Source organism: Antechinus flavipes, chromosome 1 (genome assembly GCF_016432865.1).
Source record: "Antechinus flavipes isolate AdamAnt ecotype Samford, QLD, Australia chromosome 1, AdamAnt_v2, whole genome shotgun sequence".
Classification (NCBI taxonomy): Eukaryota; Metazoa; Chordata; class Mammalia; order Dasyuromorphia; family Dasyuridae; genus Antechinus; species Antechinus flavipes.
In genome coordinates this window covers 79,075,066-79,094,739 of record NC_067398.1, presented here as the reverse complement: position 1 = coordinate 79,094,739, position 19,674 = coordinate 79,075,066, and the positions used below count along the sequence as shown (strand labels likewise).

At 35.6% G+C, this 19,674-nt stretch overlaps 1 protein-coding gene across 2 annotated transcripts in view; it reads left to right on the top strand.

The window, feature by feature from the left end:
• CCM2 (CCM2 scaffold protein) overlaps positions 1 to 19,674 on the top strand; it is a 131,048-nt gene that overhangs the window by 64,815 nt on the left and 46,559 nt on the right. Inside the window, exon 1 of one of the 2 annotated variants that reach the window (XM_051984752.1) lies at positions 13,990 to 14,098. The exons of the other annotated variant lie outside the window; for it this stretch is intronic. Within the exon in view, the coding sequence (XP_051840712.1) occupies positions 14,087 to 14,098 (12 nt within the window). The 5' untranslated portion in view covers positions 13,990 to 14,086. Of the gene's footprint in view, positions 1 to 13,989; positions 14,099 to 19,674 lie in introns of those variants that run through there. 2 annotated transcript variants of the gene reach the window in all.

Below are 19,674 nucleotides of genomic sequence, written 5' to 3'. Positions count from 1 at the left end.
CTCTCTTGAACTTCTGATATTGTCATTCAGTCTCTTCTCTTTGATTTGCTCTTCTCTCTAGAGAAGATGTATCTTCCCTTTCCTAGTTTTCCTTCTACATATCTGATTATTCTTTCTCAGACTTCTTTGCTATATCTTCACTAAGTCACAGCTATTAACTATGGGTGTTCCACAGGATTGTCCTGTGTCCTCTTCTCTCCTATACTGTTTGATTTTGTTGATCTTATCAGCTACCAGGAATTCAATTATTATCTCTATGTTGATGATTCATAAATCTATTTATGTAATCCTACACTCTCCTTTGACTTCCACTTGGGTATCTCCAACTACCTTCTAGATAACCGCTTTAAAAATACAAGATGTCCAAAACTGAATTCACTATCTTTCTCTCCCCCATGACCATTATCTTTCTACCCCCACCCTCCACACTTTCAAACTTACCTATTATCTTTTTGAAATTTAAAAAAGTCTTTTTCTTTTAGGTTATACATGCTTTTTTGCATATTTCTATATGGATCATATTGGAAGAGAAAAATCAGAACAAAAAGGAAAAGCCACAATAAAAAATTTGTTTCTAAAGATGAAAACATTATACTTTAATCTGCATTCAATCTTCATAGTTCTCCCTCTGGATGCGCATGATATTTTCCATCCAAAGTTTATTTTAATTGCACTGAATTGCTCAGAAGAGCCAAATCTTTGTAGTTGATCATTACACTGTTGTTTGTGTACAATGTTTTCCTGGTTCTATTAGCTTCACTCACACTCAGTTCATGTATGTTTTTCCAGGCTTTTCTGAAATCAACCTGTTTATCATTTCATATAGAACAATAGTATTATGTTATTTTCATATACCACAACTTATTCAGCCATTCCCCAACTGATGGGCATATACCTGTTTTCCAGTTCTTTGCCACTACAAATAGAGCTGCTACAAACATTTTTTTTGCACATATAATCTTTTTCTCTCTTTGTTATTATTCTTAAGGGCACCACCATCTCCTCAATCACTCAGGCTCCTGGCCAAGTTGTCATCATTGGTTTGTATCTCTCATCTTTCATATCCAATGTGAAACCAAGGGCTTTCAATTTTATTTTTATGGCATTTCTTGTATGTTACGGGGCAGTGAGATAATTAGTGGATAGAATGCTAGTCTTGGAGTCAGGAAAACTCATCTTTTTGATTTCAAATCTGATTTCAGACACTTACTAGCTGTGTGACCCTGAGCAAATCACTTAACACACTATTTGCCTCAATGAGCTAGAAAAGGAAATGACAAATAACTCTGGTATTTCTGCCAAGAAAACCCCAAATGGGGTCATGGAGTCAAACATGAATGAAGATAACTAGACAACTTTCTGTCTAATGATACTACTACCACAGTACCAGACCTTATCACCCTAGATTATCTAATTGGCCTTCTGATTAATCTCCTGCCACGTTTCTACCTATTCTAGATTGTCTAAAAGTGATCTTCCTAAAGCGTAGATCTGACCATGTCATCATTTCTGGCTTCTTTCCTCCCAGCCCCCACCAACTCAATAAATTCTAATATCTCCCTGTCATCTCCAGGATCAAATATAAAATCTTTTGTTTGGTGCTCAGAATCCTTCTCATAACCAGTTCGCTCCTCTCACCTTTCCAGTCTTACTAGCACCTTATCCATCCCCACTTATTCCTTATTCCTCAGGCCATCAATACTGGCCACCTTGGTCTTCTTCACTTCATCTCTTATGTACAAACATTTCTTACCATTATCTTTACCTCCCAGTAAAAATCCCACCTTCTTACAGGAAGTCTTTTGGGATCTCCCTTAATTCTAATACTTTCCCTCTTGATTAATTTCAATTTATCATATATATGTGTGTGTGTGTGTGTGTGTGTGTGTGTGTGTGTGTGTGTGTATAACTTTTTTGTCCATAGTTATTTGCATATTGTCTTCCCCTAGTAGATTGTGAGCTCCTTCAGAACAAGGACTATCTTTTACCTTTCTTTGTGTCCCCTATGCCTAGTAGAGTCCCTAGCATATAGTAGGTGCTTAATAAATGTTCACTTCCTTCTCATGGGCAGCTTTGCCCCTGCCTTCTAATTCTCATTTTTGTGTGGTCTTTCATGTAAGTTCTTTGAGAGTAAGAGCTGTATTTCTGCTTATGTTTATATGTAACATCTGCTGCCATACCATGGCCCACACCTGCTTTAGCCAAGTTGATATTCTAGTCCATCAAAACACTTTCATATTTATAAAACAAGGTAAACTTAGTTTTCTGATTTTAAAAATGCATATCAGAAATTTATCGTGTATTGTTTCATCGATTCTTCTTTGTTTTGCATCAAATTTCCCCTGTACTCTTGTTCCTCCTCATTTTTCCTCCAAAGTGGGGCTAAAAGGAACATAATTATTGATTACAAATGAACAAGGACCTCCATGTTATTGTATCAACTGAAACTCTGTAGGATAATAAAGTTTTTTTTAAATAATAGCTTTTTGTTTTTAAAATATATGCAAAAATAGTTTTCAGCATTCATCTTTGCAAAACCTTGTGTTCCAGATTTTTCTCCCTGTTTTTCCCTTACCTTCTCAAACAGCAGACAATTCAATATATGTTAAAACATGTACAATTCTTTTATACATAGTTCCGCATTTATCATGCTAAACAAGAAAAAAATCAGATCAAAAAGGGGAAAAAGTGAGAAGAAAACAAAAAGCAAGCAAACAACAACAAAAAAGGTGAAAATACTGTGTTGTGGTCCACACTCAATTCCCCACAGTCCTCTTTCTGGATGCAGAAGTTTCTCTCTATCACAAGTCATTGGAATTGACCTGAAGCACCTCATTGTTGAAGAGAGCCAAATCCATCAGAGTAATCTTGTTGCTGTGTACAATATTCTCTTGATTCTATTCACTTCACTTAGCATCAGTTCAAATAAATCTCTCCAGACCTCTCTGAAATCATCCTGCTGATCATTTCTTATAGAACAATAATTAATAAATATTTATTGAACATCTCATATGCCATGGACTATGCTAGGAAGTGCTTAATAAATAAGAAATGAAGACAAAACTAATGTGTGAAACTCAGACAAGTTCAAATATATATATCTGTATAAATATCAATTGGGAATGAAATGACTCATAGACTGTGATTATAAGAAGAGAACCTCGTGGCTATCAATATTAGCTGATGACTGTTTCCTAGTGTTACTATTGATTAATGATATTAGTAACAAATATTTGTTAATAATAGTTTGCATTTATATGATTCTTTAAGGTTTGCAAAGAACTTATTAACATATAGTATCTCATTTGATCTCATAATAGCCCTTTAAAGTGGGTGCTATTATTTCCATTTTACAATTGGGGAAACTTGAGACTGTGGTTAAATGATTTGTTGAGAGTCTCAACTCTACTGTATTAAAGGCAAGAGTTTGCTCCCTTGGCAGTTTACAGTGAGCCTGGCTTATTGGTTATTTATATATGTACTTCAAGATAGAGGAAGGGGTGATAAATTCGAGTACAGTATGGAATGATTAGCTTATGATTTCATTTTTCTTACAAATCTGGTACTGATAAATCTCTTAGAATTGGGAGAGACTTGATAAAGCTCTTTTAAAAAAAACTACTTAACATTGTATATTCATAATTTAATCAGAGATTATATTTAGGAGGGATATTAATGCCAGACATTTTTTCGCCCTTATAATGATCTTGAAGTAGAAATAAGGCTACTAGATTAGGTCACCAGTGTTTTATCTTGCCCTTATTTCTTTTCTTCTTCTCTACTCCAATTGGTTCTTTCATTACTCTCCTTTTTGTTCTCTCAAGGGTAAACAGTAGCACTTGATGTATCTGCAACTTGGTAAGAATTGCTGTTTAAATGTAGTTATAGTCATTAACTTCTTAATTACAAGTGTTCTTTAACAAGTACCACATTTTTCATTCATTGGGAATGACAATATTAAAGAACAGTTTTTCTAATATCATATCTGAAGTTCCTTCTGTAGTATACTATAATTCAATCAAATCACATTAATCACTGTAAAACCTGTTACTTCTGTAAAATGGGATAATAATGCCAAAATCCCCCTTTCAGTGTCAAACAAGCTTAACTTAAATTAAGTACTTTGCTTACCTTAAAATTCTATTTAAATGTTAGCTCTTATCATTTAAAAAAAAAAAAGTTTTCCTGTGAGCCCTATTCCAGAGATTTCCATTAGTGAGCAACAGTTACTGAATGCCTGCTTTGTGAAGAATCTTGAGCAGAGAATGTCAAACTTATGTAGTTCTTTCTACTACTTATAGTGGTAGGGTAGTGCTAAGTATTCAAGAAATTCTTGTTCAGTATCTCAAGTGTAATCCACTTTCCTATCAACAATCCCCCAAGCTTCTATCCAAGGTCTTAATTGAATGTTGCTTCAGAGTTGATTGAGTAAAAGAACAAATATTTAGTGATCTTAACATACAAAACTGTATTTAGAATTTGATCTCTTTTCTTTTATGCCAAAGGATTTTTTTTATTTTTAATTTTCATTCCACCATGTTATGAAATGGGGGATACTTTTCTTTAAGGTGGTTCAGCACCCTTTTATATTTGGAGGAGTCTGTTTTTAAGGTTTATTGCTCCAGCAGTAAGACACTAATTTCATGCATTCTTTCTAGCTGAATGAGAGAAGAAAGGAAACTGAAAAAGATGACCCAAAGAGAGACATTTGGGGAAATTCCTTCAGAAGTGGGTCATAAAGTGTAAAATCACAGAAAGGATTTCTTGAGCTGAATTACCCACAGCCAAACTGAAGAAACTAAAGAAGGTGTTTTAACACTAAGCAGCTAAATACAACTATCAGAAAGCTTCTGAGTCCAAATCAAGATTCAGGATGAGTTACTAAGGTCAGCTCCCCGCCTTTTTAAAAATAAGTTGAAAATTTTTCTGAGTTCAGAAGCAGAATGGTATAGCAGATATCATGCTACATTCGGAATCAGGAGGATCTGGTTTCAAATTTCTCTTATGTATTCATAGGGAAGCAAGTCCCTTAATCTTCCTACGCCTTTTCTTATGAGCTGGGTCTGACTCAGGTCATTCATTTCCTTGGTGTTTATATTTGATATTGTTACTTACAGGACATACGATAGTTAACAGAAGATTTACTTAGTCATAGCAGTTGAAAATTCAGCTTCATAAGTTCCACTGTTAGCAAACATAATGTGGAAAAAGAATTAGGAAAAGAGAAAGAGAAATTCAGATATGTAGAAGAACCAAGACCAGTGGCACAGAACAGAGGCTTTAGGGAGATCAAGAGAGATGAGGTTTGAGAAAAGACCATTAGATTGGCAACTAAGAGATCGTGAGTAACTTTGGAGAGAACACTTTCTATTAAAGATGAGATTGGAAGCTAGTCTGTACAGTGATAATATTCCTGATTATAACTCTGGTCATGGTAAGATGCTGGAGTGCCTTCTCAACCATCAAAAGAGTATTATTATTTTATTGTCAGTTTTAGTATAATGGAGTTTTAATCTAATATTTTAAAAACCATCCATTTGTGCTTATATATGATAATTCTATCTATTTGGCCTCTTACTTTGATTTCCTCTCTTCCTTGGCAATGTCACTTAATTCTATAACTTTAGCTACCTTCTCTTTATATAAATAACTCTCAAATGTTTATCTCTAATCTTTACTTGTTTTGAAGCTTTAAATACATATCTTAAATATCTTAATCTAGGCCCTTATTCCTATCAAAATTACTTTCAACTAGGTCTTAAAGCTTTCCCTTCCCCTTCTAAGATTGATCTTCCTATGTACAGATCTTATCAAGTCACCACTTGGCTTAAAACTTTTCAATACTTCCTTGTTGCCTTCAAAATAAAATTTAAAATTCCAGCTCTAGAATTCAAAGCCTTCTATCATCTAGAATAATATACTATCCAACCTTATGCATCTTATCACCTTTTCCCCTCTTCATGTCCTGCTTTGCCCTACTTTTGTGCCTGTGTTCTCTTCCTCTCAGAATGTCTGACCTGTCTCCACACCTATCGTTTGTTTCCATACGGGGAAATCTTTCTTTCTTTCTTTTTTTTTTTTTCCTTTTTTTTTTTAACAGGTTGAAAGCATTTTACATTTATTATCTCATTTAATCCTTAGAAGAGCCTTTCAAAGTATGCTGTTGTTATTTTTGTTGTTCAGTTATTCTTGTTATTCATTTATTCTCAATAGAACAATTATTGTGACTATTGGTGACCATAGAATATCAGGCCCTTCTGTTATGCATTATGTCAGTGTCCATCTGTTTTATCCTCTCTCATACCCTTCTCATTTTAACTTCAATATTTCCCATCATCAGGCTTTATTTTATTTTATTTTTTAATGAGTTCTGTCTTCTCATTATGTGGACAAAGTACGTAAGTTTCATCTTCAGTAATTGTCCTTCCAAAGAATAGCCTGAATTACGTCTTTAAAGTAATGAATGATTTGATTTTTTGCCATCCTAGGGACTTTGTAAAGTTTTTTTTTTTTTTTCCCCCAGCACCATAGCTTGAAGGTGCTGATTCCACAGTGCTTTGCTTCCCTCATCATCCAACTCTCACAGCCATAAATATCAAATAGTTCGCACTTAAACCTACTATACTGACAAAAAAAATGTCCTTCCCCAAGATGGCGGAGAGGAAATACACTTCTGTGTAATCTCCGTGTTTTTCTCTCACTATTCATTTCATTTCATGCCTCTGAATTAATGCTCGACTGAAAAAAAACCATACAATTACTTACCAAGAGAAACCATCCTTGAGACTCGTCAAGAAAGGTCTGTTTTTGCGCGAGGGCGGGGACGGTATTTGGAAGCAGTCTGCGGGCAGCAGCGGCAACCAGAGCACAGGTGGCAGCTCAGAACCGGGTGGAGCGGAGAGGGGGTAGGACCGCAGCCGTCTCTGCGGGGAGAGCTTTGCTACAGGAGCAAGTCGGCAGCCCAGCAGAGAAGCTAGAAACACCGGGGGTGAAGAATACAATCCCAAGCAGCTGGAGTTTCTCGAGACCTGGCCACCCCTCCCCCACAGTGTCTTAGCCCGCTCGGATCTCAGAGCGCTCGGATCTCAGTGCGCAGGCGCCATAGCACAGTAGGACCTGTGCCTCACGAATACCCTGCCCCTCCCCCAAAGAAAGCAGCCTCCATTCAAGGGGTTTTTTTTCCTTCTGTTTCTTTGATAGTTTGTCTTTGATAAATAGACAGAATGAGCAAGAAACTGAAAAAGAATTTAACCCTGGACAGCTTTTATACAGATAAAGAGCAGACTCCAAACCCTGAGGAGACTAAAAACAAACAGTCCCCAGGTGAATCCCCGAAGGAAGAGACCTTATGTCCCTCAGCACAGATGAATCTCATGGAGGAAATTAAAAAGGCTCTCACAAGGGAGCTAGAAGAAAAATGGGAAAAGGAGAGGGAGGCTCTGAAAAAGGAGAGGGAGGCTTGGCAAAAGAGCCTGGAGAAGTCAGTTAAAGAGAGAGTGGATAAAGAAACCAAATCCTTGAAAAATAGGATTAGTGAACTGGAAACAGAAAACAGCTCTCTAAAAAACAAAATTGGCGAAATGGAAAAAAATTCCACAGAACAAAAGAACTTAATTGGACAATTAGAAAAAGATCTTAAAAAAGGGAGTGAAGAAAATACCTCACTGAAAATCAGGGTCGAACAATTGGAATTGAATGACTCGAGGAGACAAGAAGAATCAGTCAAGCAAATCCAAAAAAATCAAACAATGGAAAAGGATGTGAAATACCTTCTGGGGAAGACAACAGACCTGGAAAACAGATCCAGGAGAGACAACCTGAGAATCATCGGACTTCCAGAAAAGTATGATGAAAAAAAAAGCCTGAACACTATCTTCCAGGAAATTATCAAAGAGAACTGCCCAGAAGTCATAGAAACAGAAGGTAAAATAGACATTGAAAGAATTCATCGATCCCCTACTGAAAGGGATCCTAAAATCAAAACACCAAGGAATATAGTGGCCAAATGCCAGAACCCTCAGGCAAAGGAAAAAATACTGCAAGCGGCTAGAAAAACCCAATTCAAGTATCAAGGAGCCACAATAAGGATCACCCAGGATCTGGCAGCATCCACATTAAAGGATCGAAGGGCCTGGAATATGATATTCCGAAAGGCTAAGGAACTTGGTATGCAACCAAAAATAACTTACCCAGCGAGATTGAGCATCTTTTTCCAGGGAAGAAGATGGACATTCAACGAAATAAGCGAATTTCATCTATTTCTGATGAAAAAGCCAGAACTTAACAAAAAATTTGATCTACAAGCACAGAACTCAAGAGAAATCTAAAAAGGTAAAGATTAATCTTGGGAACTATATTTCGGCTGTAAAGATGTATAAAGAATACATGTATACCTTGTTCTAGAAACTAGTTGTGGAAAGGACATTGTACTAGAAAAAAGGGAAAGTGGGGGTACTACATTTCATGAAGAGGCAAAGAAAACCTAGTAAATCTGAGAGAAAGAATGGAGAGGAATGAAAATAGTGAGTATTTTACTGCTTTCAGAATTGGCAGTAAGAGAAGAATTTTAGACATATTCAATCTATGGTGAAACTTCTCCCACCTCATTGAAAAGTGAGAAGGGAAAAGTGAAAAAGGAAGGAATAAGCTAAGTGGAAGGGAATACGGTAACTGGGAGGGAAAGGGGTAAGTTGGGGGGGGGAACTCTAAGGGGGGGGAGGGATACTGAAAAAGGGAGGGCTGTGAGAAGCAAGGGGAGCTCACAAGCTTAATACTGGAAGGGGGTAAGGGAGGGGGTAAGGGAGTAAGAAGGGAGAAAAGCATAAACCGGGGTTAACAAGATGGCAAGTAATACAGAATTGGTCATTTTAACCATAAATGTGAACGGGTTAAACTCCTCTATAAAGAGGAAGCGGTTAGCAGAATGGATTAAAAGCCAGAATCCTACAATATGTTGTATACAGGAAACACACCTGAAGCGGGGTGATACATGCAGGTTAAAGGTAAAAGGTTGGAGCAAAATCTACTATGCTTCAGGTGAAGCCAAAAAAGCAGGGGTAGCCATCCTGATCTCAGATCAAGCTAAAGCAAAAATTGATCTAATCAAAAGAGATAAGGAAGGGCACTATATCTTGCTAAAGGGTAGAATGAATAATGAAGAAGTATCTATATTAAATATATATGCACCAAGTAGTGTAGCATCTAAATTCCTAAAAGAGAAATTAAGAGAGCTGCAAGAAGAAATAGACAGTAAAACTATAATAGTGGGAGATCTCAACCTTGCACTCTCAGAATTAGATAAATCAAACCACAAAATAAATAAGAAAGAAGTCAAAGAGATAAATAGAATACTAGAAAAATTAGATATGATAGATCTCTGGAGAAAATGTAATGGGGACAGAAAGGAGTACACCTTCTTTTCAGCAGTTCATGGAACTTATACAAAAATTGATCATATATTAGGACATAAAAACCTCAAACTCAAATGCAGTAAGGCAGAAATAGTGAATGCATCCTTTTCAGACCATGATGCATTGAAAATTACATTCAATAAAAAGCCACAGGAAAGTAGACCAAAAAATAATTGGAAACTAAATAATCTCATACTAAAGAATGATTGGGTGAAACAGCAAATTATAGACATAATTAATAACTTCATCCAAGAAAATGATAATAATGAGACATCATACCAAAATGTATGGGATGCAGCCAAAGCGGTAATAAGGGGAAATCTCATATCTCTAGAGGCCTATTTGTATAAAATAGAGAAAGAGAAGGTCAATGAATTGGGCTTGCAACTAAAAATGCTAGAAAAGGAACAAATTAAAAACCCCCAATCAAACACTAAACTTGAAATTCAAAAAATAAAAGGAGAGATCAATAAAATTGAAAGTAAAAAAACTATTGAATTGATTAATAAAACTAAGAGTTGGTTCTATGAAAAAACCAACAAAATAGACAAACCCTTAGTAAATCTGATTAAAAAAAGGAAAGAGGAAAATCAAATTGTTAGTCTTAAAAATGAAAAGGGAGAACTCACCACTAACGAAGAGGAAATTAGAGCAATAATTAGGAGTTACTTTGCCCAACTTTACGCCAATAAATTCGACAACTTAAATGAAATAGAAGAATACCTCCAAAAATATAGCTTACCTAAACTAACAGAGGAAGAAGTAAATATCCTAAACACTCCTATCTCAGAAAAAGAAATAGAACAAACTATCAATCAACTCCCTAAGAAAAAAACCCCAGGACCAGATGGATTTACATCTGAATTCTATCAAACATTTAAAGATCAATTAACTCCAATGCTAAATAAACTATTTGAAGAAGTAGGGATTGAAGGAGTCCTACCAAACTCCTTTTATGACACAGATATGGTACTGATACCTAAACCAGGTAGGCTGAAAACAGAGAAAGAAAATTATAGACCAATCTCCCTAATGAATATTGATGCTAAAATCTTAAATAAAATATTAGCAAAAAGATTACAGAAAATCATCCCCAGGATAATACACTATGACCAAGTAGGATTTATACCAGGAATGCAGGGCTGGTTCAATATTAGGAAAACTATTAACATAATTGACTATATCAACAACCAACCAAACAAAAACCATATGATCATTTCAATAGATGCAGAAAAAGCATTTGATAAAATCCAACAGCCATTCCTAATAAAAACACTTGAGAGCATAGGAATAAAAGGACTTTTCCTTAAAATAGTTAGGAGCATATATTTTAAACCTGCAGTAAGCATCATATGCAATGGGGAAAAACTGGAACCTTTCCCGGTAAGATCTGGAGTGAAGCAAGGTTGCCCACTATCACCATTATTATTCAATATTGTATTAGAAACACTGGCCTCTGCAATAAGAGTAGAGAAAGAGATTAAAGGAATTAGAGTAGGCAATGAGGAAACCAAACTATCACTCTTTGCAGATGATATGATGGTATACCTAGAAAACCCCAGAGATTCTACTAAAAAGCTATTAGAAATAATTCATAATTTTAGCAAAGTAGCAGGATACAAAATAAATCCCCATAAATCCTCAGCATTCTTATACACCACCAACAAAATCCAAGAGCAAGAGATACAAAGAGAAATTCCATTCAAAATAACTGTTGATAGCATAAAATATTTGGGAATCTACCTACCAAAGGAAAGTCAGGAATTATATGAGCAAAATTACAAAAAAGTTTTCACACAAATAAAGTCAGACTTAAATAATTGGAAAAATATTAAGTGCTCTTGGATAGGCCGAGCAAATATAATAAAGATGACAATACTCCCTAAACTAATCTATTTATTTAGTGCTATACCAATCAGACTTCCAAGAAAATATTTTAATGATTTAGAAAAAATAACAACAAAATTCATATGGAACAATAAAAAGTCGAGAATCTCAAGGGAATTAATGAAAAAAAAATCAAATGAAGGTGGTCTAGCTGTACCTGATCTAAAATTATATTATAAAGCAGCAGTCACCAAAACCATCTGGTATTGGCTTAGAAATAGATTAGTTGATCAGTGGAAAAGGTTAGGTTCACAAGACAGAATAGTCAACTATAGCAATCTAGTGTTTGACAAACCCAAAGATTCTAAATTTTGGGATAAGATTTCATTATTTGATAAAAACTGCTGGGATAACTGGAAATTAGTATGGCAGAAATTAGGCAAGGACCCACACTTAACACCACATACCAAGATAAGATCAAAATGGGTCCATGACCTAGGCATAAAGAACGAGATTATAAATAAATTAGAGGAACATAGGATAGTTTATCTCTCAGACTTGTGGAGGAGAAAGAAATTTGTGACCAAAGATGAACTAGAGACCATTACCAATCACAAAATAGAAAATTTTGATTATATCAAATTAAAAAGCCTTTGTACAAACAGAACGAATGCAAACAAGATTAGTAGGGAAGTAACTAACTGGGAAAACATCTTTACAATTAAAGGTTCTGATAAAGGCCTCATTTCCAAAATATATAGAGAACTGACTCAAATTTATAAAAAATCAAGCCATTCTCCAATTGATAAATGGTCAAAGGATATGAACAGACAATTTTCAGATGAAGAAATTGAAACTATTACCACTCACATGAAAGAGTGTTCCAAATCACTATTGATCAGAGAAATGCAAATTAAGACAACTCTGAGATATCACTACACTCCTGTCAGATTGGCTAAGATGACAGGAAAAAACAATGATGAATGTTGGAGGGGATGCGGGAAAACGGGGACATTGATGCATTGTTGGTGGAGTTGTGAACGAATCCAGCCATTCTGGAGAGCGATCTGGAATTATGCCCAAAAAGTTATCAAACTGTGCATACCCTTTGATCCAACAGTGTTTCTATTGGGCTTATACCCCAAAGAGATACTAAAAAAGGGAAGGGGACCTGTATGTGCCAAAATGTTTGTAGCAGCCCTGTTTGTAGTGGCTAGAAACTGGAAAATGAATGGATGCCCATCAATTGGAGAATGGCTGGGTAAATTGTGGTATATGAATGTTATGGAATATTATTGCTCTGTAAGGAATGACCAGCAGGATGAATACAGAGAGGCTTGGAGAGACCTACATGGACTGATGCTAAGTGAGATGAGCAGAACCAGGAGATCATTATACACTTCGACAATGATATTGTATGAGGATGTATTCTGATGGAAGTGGATTTCTCTGACAAAGAGACTTAACTGAGTTTCATTGGAGAAATGATGGACAGAAACAGCTACACCCAAAGAAGGAATACTGGGAAATGAATGTGAACTATTTGCATTTTTGATTTTCTTCCCGAGTTATTTTTACCTTCCGAATCCAATTCTCCCTGTGCAACAAGAGAACTGTTTGGTTCTGCAAATATGTATTGTATCTAGGATATACTGCAACATGTTTAGCATATATAGGACTGCTTGCCATCCTGGGGGGGGGGAGGAGGGAGGGAGGGGGAAAAAACGAAACATAAGTGATTGCAAGGGATAATGTCGTGTAGAAATTATCCTGGCATGGATTCTGTCAATGCGAAGTTATTATTAAATAAAATAAAATTTATTATTAAAAAAAAAAAAAAAAAAAAAAAAAAAAAAAAAAAAAAAAATGTCCTTCCCAAGAGTCATGAAAGATGGCGATTAGGAAAAACATAGCTTTGATTATATGGACTTTTGTTGCCAAGTTTTAGTTTGCTGTTCAGATTCTGAGGAGCAAGTGTCATTTAAGCTCACGCTTGCAATCACCATCTATGATAATATTTGAGTCGAAATCTTTCTTTTAAGGACAAACAGAATCCCTTTGCTGATTCCCCTCACCTCTATGGCTCATCTATGGAAGAGGTTTATTAAACTCTATTAAGTTCCTTTTGTATGCCAGGCATTGCCAGGTTATGGGAACCCATAGACAAAATTAAGATCTTTGCCCTCATGGAGTTTAATACCTATTTTTTATTCTCTAACTGTAATCTCAGAAGCAGAGGAGTTAGGAAAGAAAATGGAAATGGAACATTCTCTGTACTTGGCCCAGTAAGGGTTCTGAAATTGAGCATCCAGTATTAACCAGTCAGCAGTACACAATGTTAACTTGTTAAAAATCTACTCTAAGAACGCAGTCTAATCTGAATGAGATTTTTGATAGCACTTTTTTAGTGTTGATCCATATAATTCCTTTATATAAATGCACGAAAAACTTAAGCCTACCAAATCTATCAATAATACTACTAGTGATAGACGGGGAAAGACTAATAACAGAGCTACATATATTGAAGGCAATGATAAAAATGTCTATGTTTATGCAATTTGTTGTACACTTAGGCCTCTTTGGTTCCTGTCAGTGCTTATATGGGATTGCCTGGCGACGATGCTTTTCTGTTATGTGTGTGAGCAAGAATTGGGGGTTTTGTAGAAGGAAACTGTGGTTATTCTTCTTCCTGTTCGTTTACATGTTTTTGTCTGAGAGAAGGTTAAAATCTAGCTCTGTGTTTTTTTTTCATGAGAATAGAGAAAAACTCATAGTTAACCATTGGTAGAGTGGAAAGAACAGGAATTTTTTTCCAAAGAAGTTACCCTCCGATCACTTTTAGAAACCCAATGGGGAGTGAGGTAGGTGCAAATGAGAAACATAAAATATCCTTCACGTGTTTGGTTTTAAGGGATTATTTTTATACTCTCTAACTGAAAATTCATATTTAAATTTCAGGGGATTAGGTTGTTACAGTTGTGTTGGGAAGTTGGGCTAATCTTGGAGTCTCTTTTGCTTTGAAAATTTTTGATGATGATAGTAAATGAATCATTGTTTTCTGCACTAAACAGTATATTTTTCTATAGTGAAAATAATGAGTATGTAGTTTCAGTGGTTTGGACAGGTACTCTTTTATGATATTAGGAGTTTACAGATACTTTTTAAAAAAATTTACTCCATTTTATTATTGTTAATGGTATGGTATAGTTGATGGATAGAGAGCTTATATCTGCCCAGGGTTTTATGATAAGAAATTGAGGCAAAACATCAGGAAGCAGATTGCTTTTGGTTAAAACCAAAATTAACCAAATTCCATGTCATGGATGAGGTGACTCAGCTGCCTACAGGAAATTTAAAGCTATTATAAAATAGTTCTTGAATTTTTGCGACCCTGAAGGTATTATTAAAACTTTTTAAATGAATGTGGGCAGCACTCCTTTGCACATTGAAATCGGTAATTAGTAAATATTTGTTAATCGAATGTAAGGCATCCTACATTAGAATTTTGAGGTAGTTTAATCACTATGGCATAATATACCATCCAGAAAAAACTAAATTAAAACATAATCAGTAGAAAAAGCTTGTAATTTTAAGAATCATAGCATATCATGAAAGCCTATTATAATGAAGAGTAATACTAATAAAAACAGAAGGATAGTGTTACTCAGAATTTCAAAAGAAGAAAGTTGAAGAATTTTTTGATTGTCTGTGGCATGGTATAAAGGACAAAGTATCCTTCCTGGAAAACAGCTATTTTTGTTGTTTGCAGGTTTTGAAGTTCTATGTAACAACAACATTCTGATGATTAGGTTTTCTAGGTATAGTGCCTAATATGTTAGGTGCTTAGTATGAAAATTAGAGTCATAGATTGTTAGAATTTAAAGGGACCCCTCCAAATGACTAATCAACCCAACTCATTTTAAGATAAGGAAACAAGTCTATTTGCTGGTTGTTTGATTAACTTATTTCACTTTCAGAGCCAGTAGGCTTTGGCCAATATATTTGTATCTTTGAATTTTTGTGATTGCTATATTTTTGTAAATGCAACAAACTTTGTAAAATGTTATCTTTTGTTTTTATATCATATTCATTTTCTCAATATATTCTTCTCTCCCTCTTCTAGAGTTCTCATATGATCAATAATAATAAAAAGGAAAAAATAATTAAAAGTAATCAGCATATCAAACAAGTTCAACATTTTTATTCAGTCTTCTGCAAAGAAAGGAAGAAGGTCTCTTTTCTCTAAGGTTGTTTGGTTATTATAATTTCACATTGTTCACTTTTTATTATTTTTTTCAGTAAACATTTGCCGAAAGACTCTAATGCTAATTTGTCTACAGACACCGTGTAACCTTGGGTAAATTAGTTAATCTCTGTTTACCTCAGTTTCCTCAACTATAAAATGGAAATAATTATAGCACCTAATTCCCAGGATCATATCAAATGAGATAACACTCACTTAATGCCTAAATTGGCAGGATATCTAACACTATAGTAGGCATATGCATGCTTGTTGAATGAATAAGTGTGTATTCCATAGTACAGAGGTAGTTTTGAGTTCAAGGAATAGCTAATAGTACAGTTTAAGGTTGTCAGGAACCAGATTATGGAGGATCTTATTTGCCAGGTTAAGGAAATTAACAATTTGTGTTTATGCTATTGACAATTGAGAAGCCATAAAAGTTTTTGAGCAGGGGAGTAATATAGTCAGACCTATGCCTTAGAAAGTTTATTTTGGGGGTAGCTAGGTAGCATAGATAGAGCCTCAGCCTTGGAGGTATGAAGAACTGAGTTCATATGTGAACTCATCTACTTTATAGGCAAGTCACTTAACCCCATTCCCCTTCCTGCCACCACCCCCCCTCCAAAAAAAAAAAAAAAGGAAATTTATTTTGGTAGCTCTATGGAGAGTGGAAAGGCTGGAAGCAGGGAGCAATTCGGAGTTTATTAGCTTTCAAAGTGATACATCATAAGGGTCTATACTAGAGCAGTGGTTATGTGAGGGAAGAGAAGGGAGTGGATATAAAAAATGTTATGAAAGTAGAATCAATAAGGCTTAGTAATCAATTGGATAACCAGAGTAGGGGGAAGAAGAGTCAAGGATAGCTGAGGTGACAGACTCTTGGTGACTTGGAGAATAAATCCCACCCCCACCCCCAACAGAAATAAGAAAGTCTTGAAGGAGGGGCAAGATTTGTTTTTTTAGCTTTGGAATGGGGTGGAGGGAAGGAAGGGGACAAAATATTGTTGATTTGTTGAGTTTAAGTAGCTTATGGGATATCCAGGAGTAAGTATACTGCAGGTAATTGACTAGAGTTCAAGTAAGATTGGAACTGGATGTCTATATACATTTAAGAGTCACCTACTTAGAGATGTATCTTTGGAAGCAAAAGAAACCATTTAGAGAAGTAGACTGTTCAGAGCCTGAGGAAGTGCCAAGGGGATGGGAGCTGGGAGAGATGGATGGAAAATGAGCAGCCTAAGAGATTGAAAAAGAGGCTCAAACTGGTTGGAGGAAAATCCGGTAAGTGTCAAGGAAGCTAAGCATCTTCTGGGTGAAAGATGACCAATAGTTTCAAAAATTACAGAAAGGTCAAAGAGATTAAAGATGGAAAAAAAAGTCCATCAGATTGAATGGGTAAGAAGATCATTGGTAACTTTAGAACAGGTTCAGTTGAGTGGTAGAGTCAGAAGCCAAAAAACAAGATTTTTAAAATAAGCTAGGTACCCTCCTTCCATTTCTTTCTAGTTCCTTTTTTTTTTTGTGTATGTGTGTTGTCTTCCTCCATTAGACTAATAAGATCCTTAAGGTTAAGGACAGTCTTGACTTTCTTAGGATCCCCAGTGCTTAGCCTAGCATAAAGTAGGTGATTGATGAATGTTTGTTGACATTGACCTACCCCAGAGGATTCATCTTGCAGTGACCAATAGAGATACATTTTACAAAACTCTTTGTAAACTTTACTTAAAGCATAAGAGAAGTGATAGCTGCTGTTGTTTTCTTTTTAACAACCTAATTATCATTTCTGGAAATTTTAGCTATCTTTTAATTTGCTACCCTGGAAAACTTAACAAATGTTTCTTTCTTTCTTGAGTTGTAGGCTCCTTATGCTCTATCTCCTTTTTATTCTGTTTCCTGGAATTCCACTATAAACTGGAAGATTGGGGAGGGCGGGGAAGCTAACATCCCTCCCCCCCAAAAGAAACCCAGCATTGTATTAGAAGTACATGCTTTTGTACCTTGATTCATAGGTTCTCTGAGATCACTCAGGATTTATCACTTTCCCTGAGGACTTTTGTCTAATTGAGCTCCTTTCCTTTACTTTTCAGTTTTTTCACTTTTCAGTTCACCTTCCATTAAATTGCCAAAATAGACTTTCTCAGGCACGGATTTTAACCATGTCATTTTTTTCTGCTCAGAAACTTTCATTAACTCCCCCAATACAGATTCTTCAGCCTAGCATCTAACGACTCTTTTATATTCTATCCCTACCCCTGTTCCCCATTTCCCACCTCTTCCTTTCCCCTCCAGCCCATAATTCTCATTTGATCCAATCCTATCAGGAATATTTTTAAAAGAAAAAAAAATGATTTTTGTTTGAAGTTTCTAGCCTGGCTTTACAGATGGAGGAAATGCATGTTTGATAGGCCCTTTTTCCATGTTATTGATGGTCATGAATAGCATTAGTACCTATCAATGGATCCTTGGACAGTTTTGTCAATGTACTGTAGTCCTCTTGAGTGGGAGCTGTCTCATACCATCCACCATCTAGACTTGGATATAGTCATCTATATACTTCACTCTGTATGACCACAACCACCAGAATCAAAAGTTCAGAGTCCGAATTGGAGATCAGGCACAGCCCTCATCATTCAGGCAATTGCTGCCAGGAATTACAAAGTACATAAATTCCAAGACTTCCTTTGTCCTAATCCTAATCTCACCTCTTCTTATGTAGCCAGATCTTGCTCCTAAGGAGCTTCCATTCTTATATTCTTTTGGGAGAGAACTTCCCCCTGAGTATTCTTTGATGTCCTTGTGGGTTTCAATTTTCTAATTTAAGTTTCATTTCTCTAATTTAATTTTTATAACTGTGGAAACCAAATAAATGTTCATCCATTATTCACAACTTCCCAACAGACTTTTCACCAATCACCTTATGTTTACTCTTCCCCTCTTGCCCCTATTTAATTCCCCTTTCCATTTCTGAACATATTGAGATATATGAATGTAATGGAATAGTATTGCAGTAAAAGAAATAATGGTTATAAATTTAGACAAACAGGGAGTATCAATTTATTCCCCTATGGCTCTATTCATCATATTTATAACTTTCCAGACCAAAACACCCCTTTCTGAACATATTTCCCTATATTTGTTCTCTCCCCCATTGGACAGGCAGTCAATTAAAGCATTTATTAAACACTTACTGTGTGTCAGGCATATGTGCTAAGCACATAAAAGCTCTGCCTAGCTTGGAGGAGCTCACAATCTAATTGGAGAGACAACATGCAAACATCTTTTTATAAACACACTATATACAAGATAACCAATAGTGTAAAGTACAAGAATTAAGAGGAAAGCTTCCTGTAGAAAGTAAGAGGTTAGCTAGAAAGAAAGCCAAAGAAGCTAGGACATTGGAGATGCATAGGGAAAACAGCCAGTGAAAATTCCTGGAGCTGGGAGCAATGTCTTGTTCAAGGAACAGTAAAGAAATGAGTTTCGTAGGTAGCAGAAACCCTGTGTATGGGCTCTGAGCACAGGTTTAGTGCATAAAAAAATCTGTGAGCCCTGAGTAGCAAATTTATATAGTTGTAATTACCTGAGTGGGATGGATCAAGGGAATTTTATGGAAAGCAGAAAGGAAGGAAGAACAGATGGCTGGAAAGGAAAGATCTGTCTCTGTAGCTTTATATCCCAAGCTAGGATTTGCAAGTTAGCAAGTTAACACTGGGAGTAGAGCTAGATATCTCCATTGATTTTACAGTAGCTAGTTACTGACTTGCTTATGGTTAGTAAGAAAACTTAAGTGAAAAATTATTTTATCACAATACCTTATATTCAGTAGTTCTGTTTTTCAAGTATGTTTTACGTACTTAGGAATGTAGAAAGACACTTGTGATTCTTTTAAAGGAAGCTAGTCTGGCCCATCACTACCCATGATTGCTATTGCTATTATCAGCAGCAAGGATTTTTTAAAATTTATTTTTCAGAGTTTTATTGGTAGTTTCTGATTTCACAGATTATTTTTATTTTATTCTACCCTCAAAATAAACCTTTATTTATAGAAAAGAGTAGCTTTTTAAGTGAAACCTGCAGATTGCACATCTATACATATTTACACAACGTATACTGCATTCTATATTCATAACCCAGTCTCTTCACTAAGTCTCAACTGAAAATGTTTGTTTCTTCAGAATTTGACTTAGGGGCATG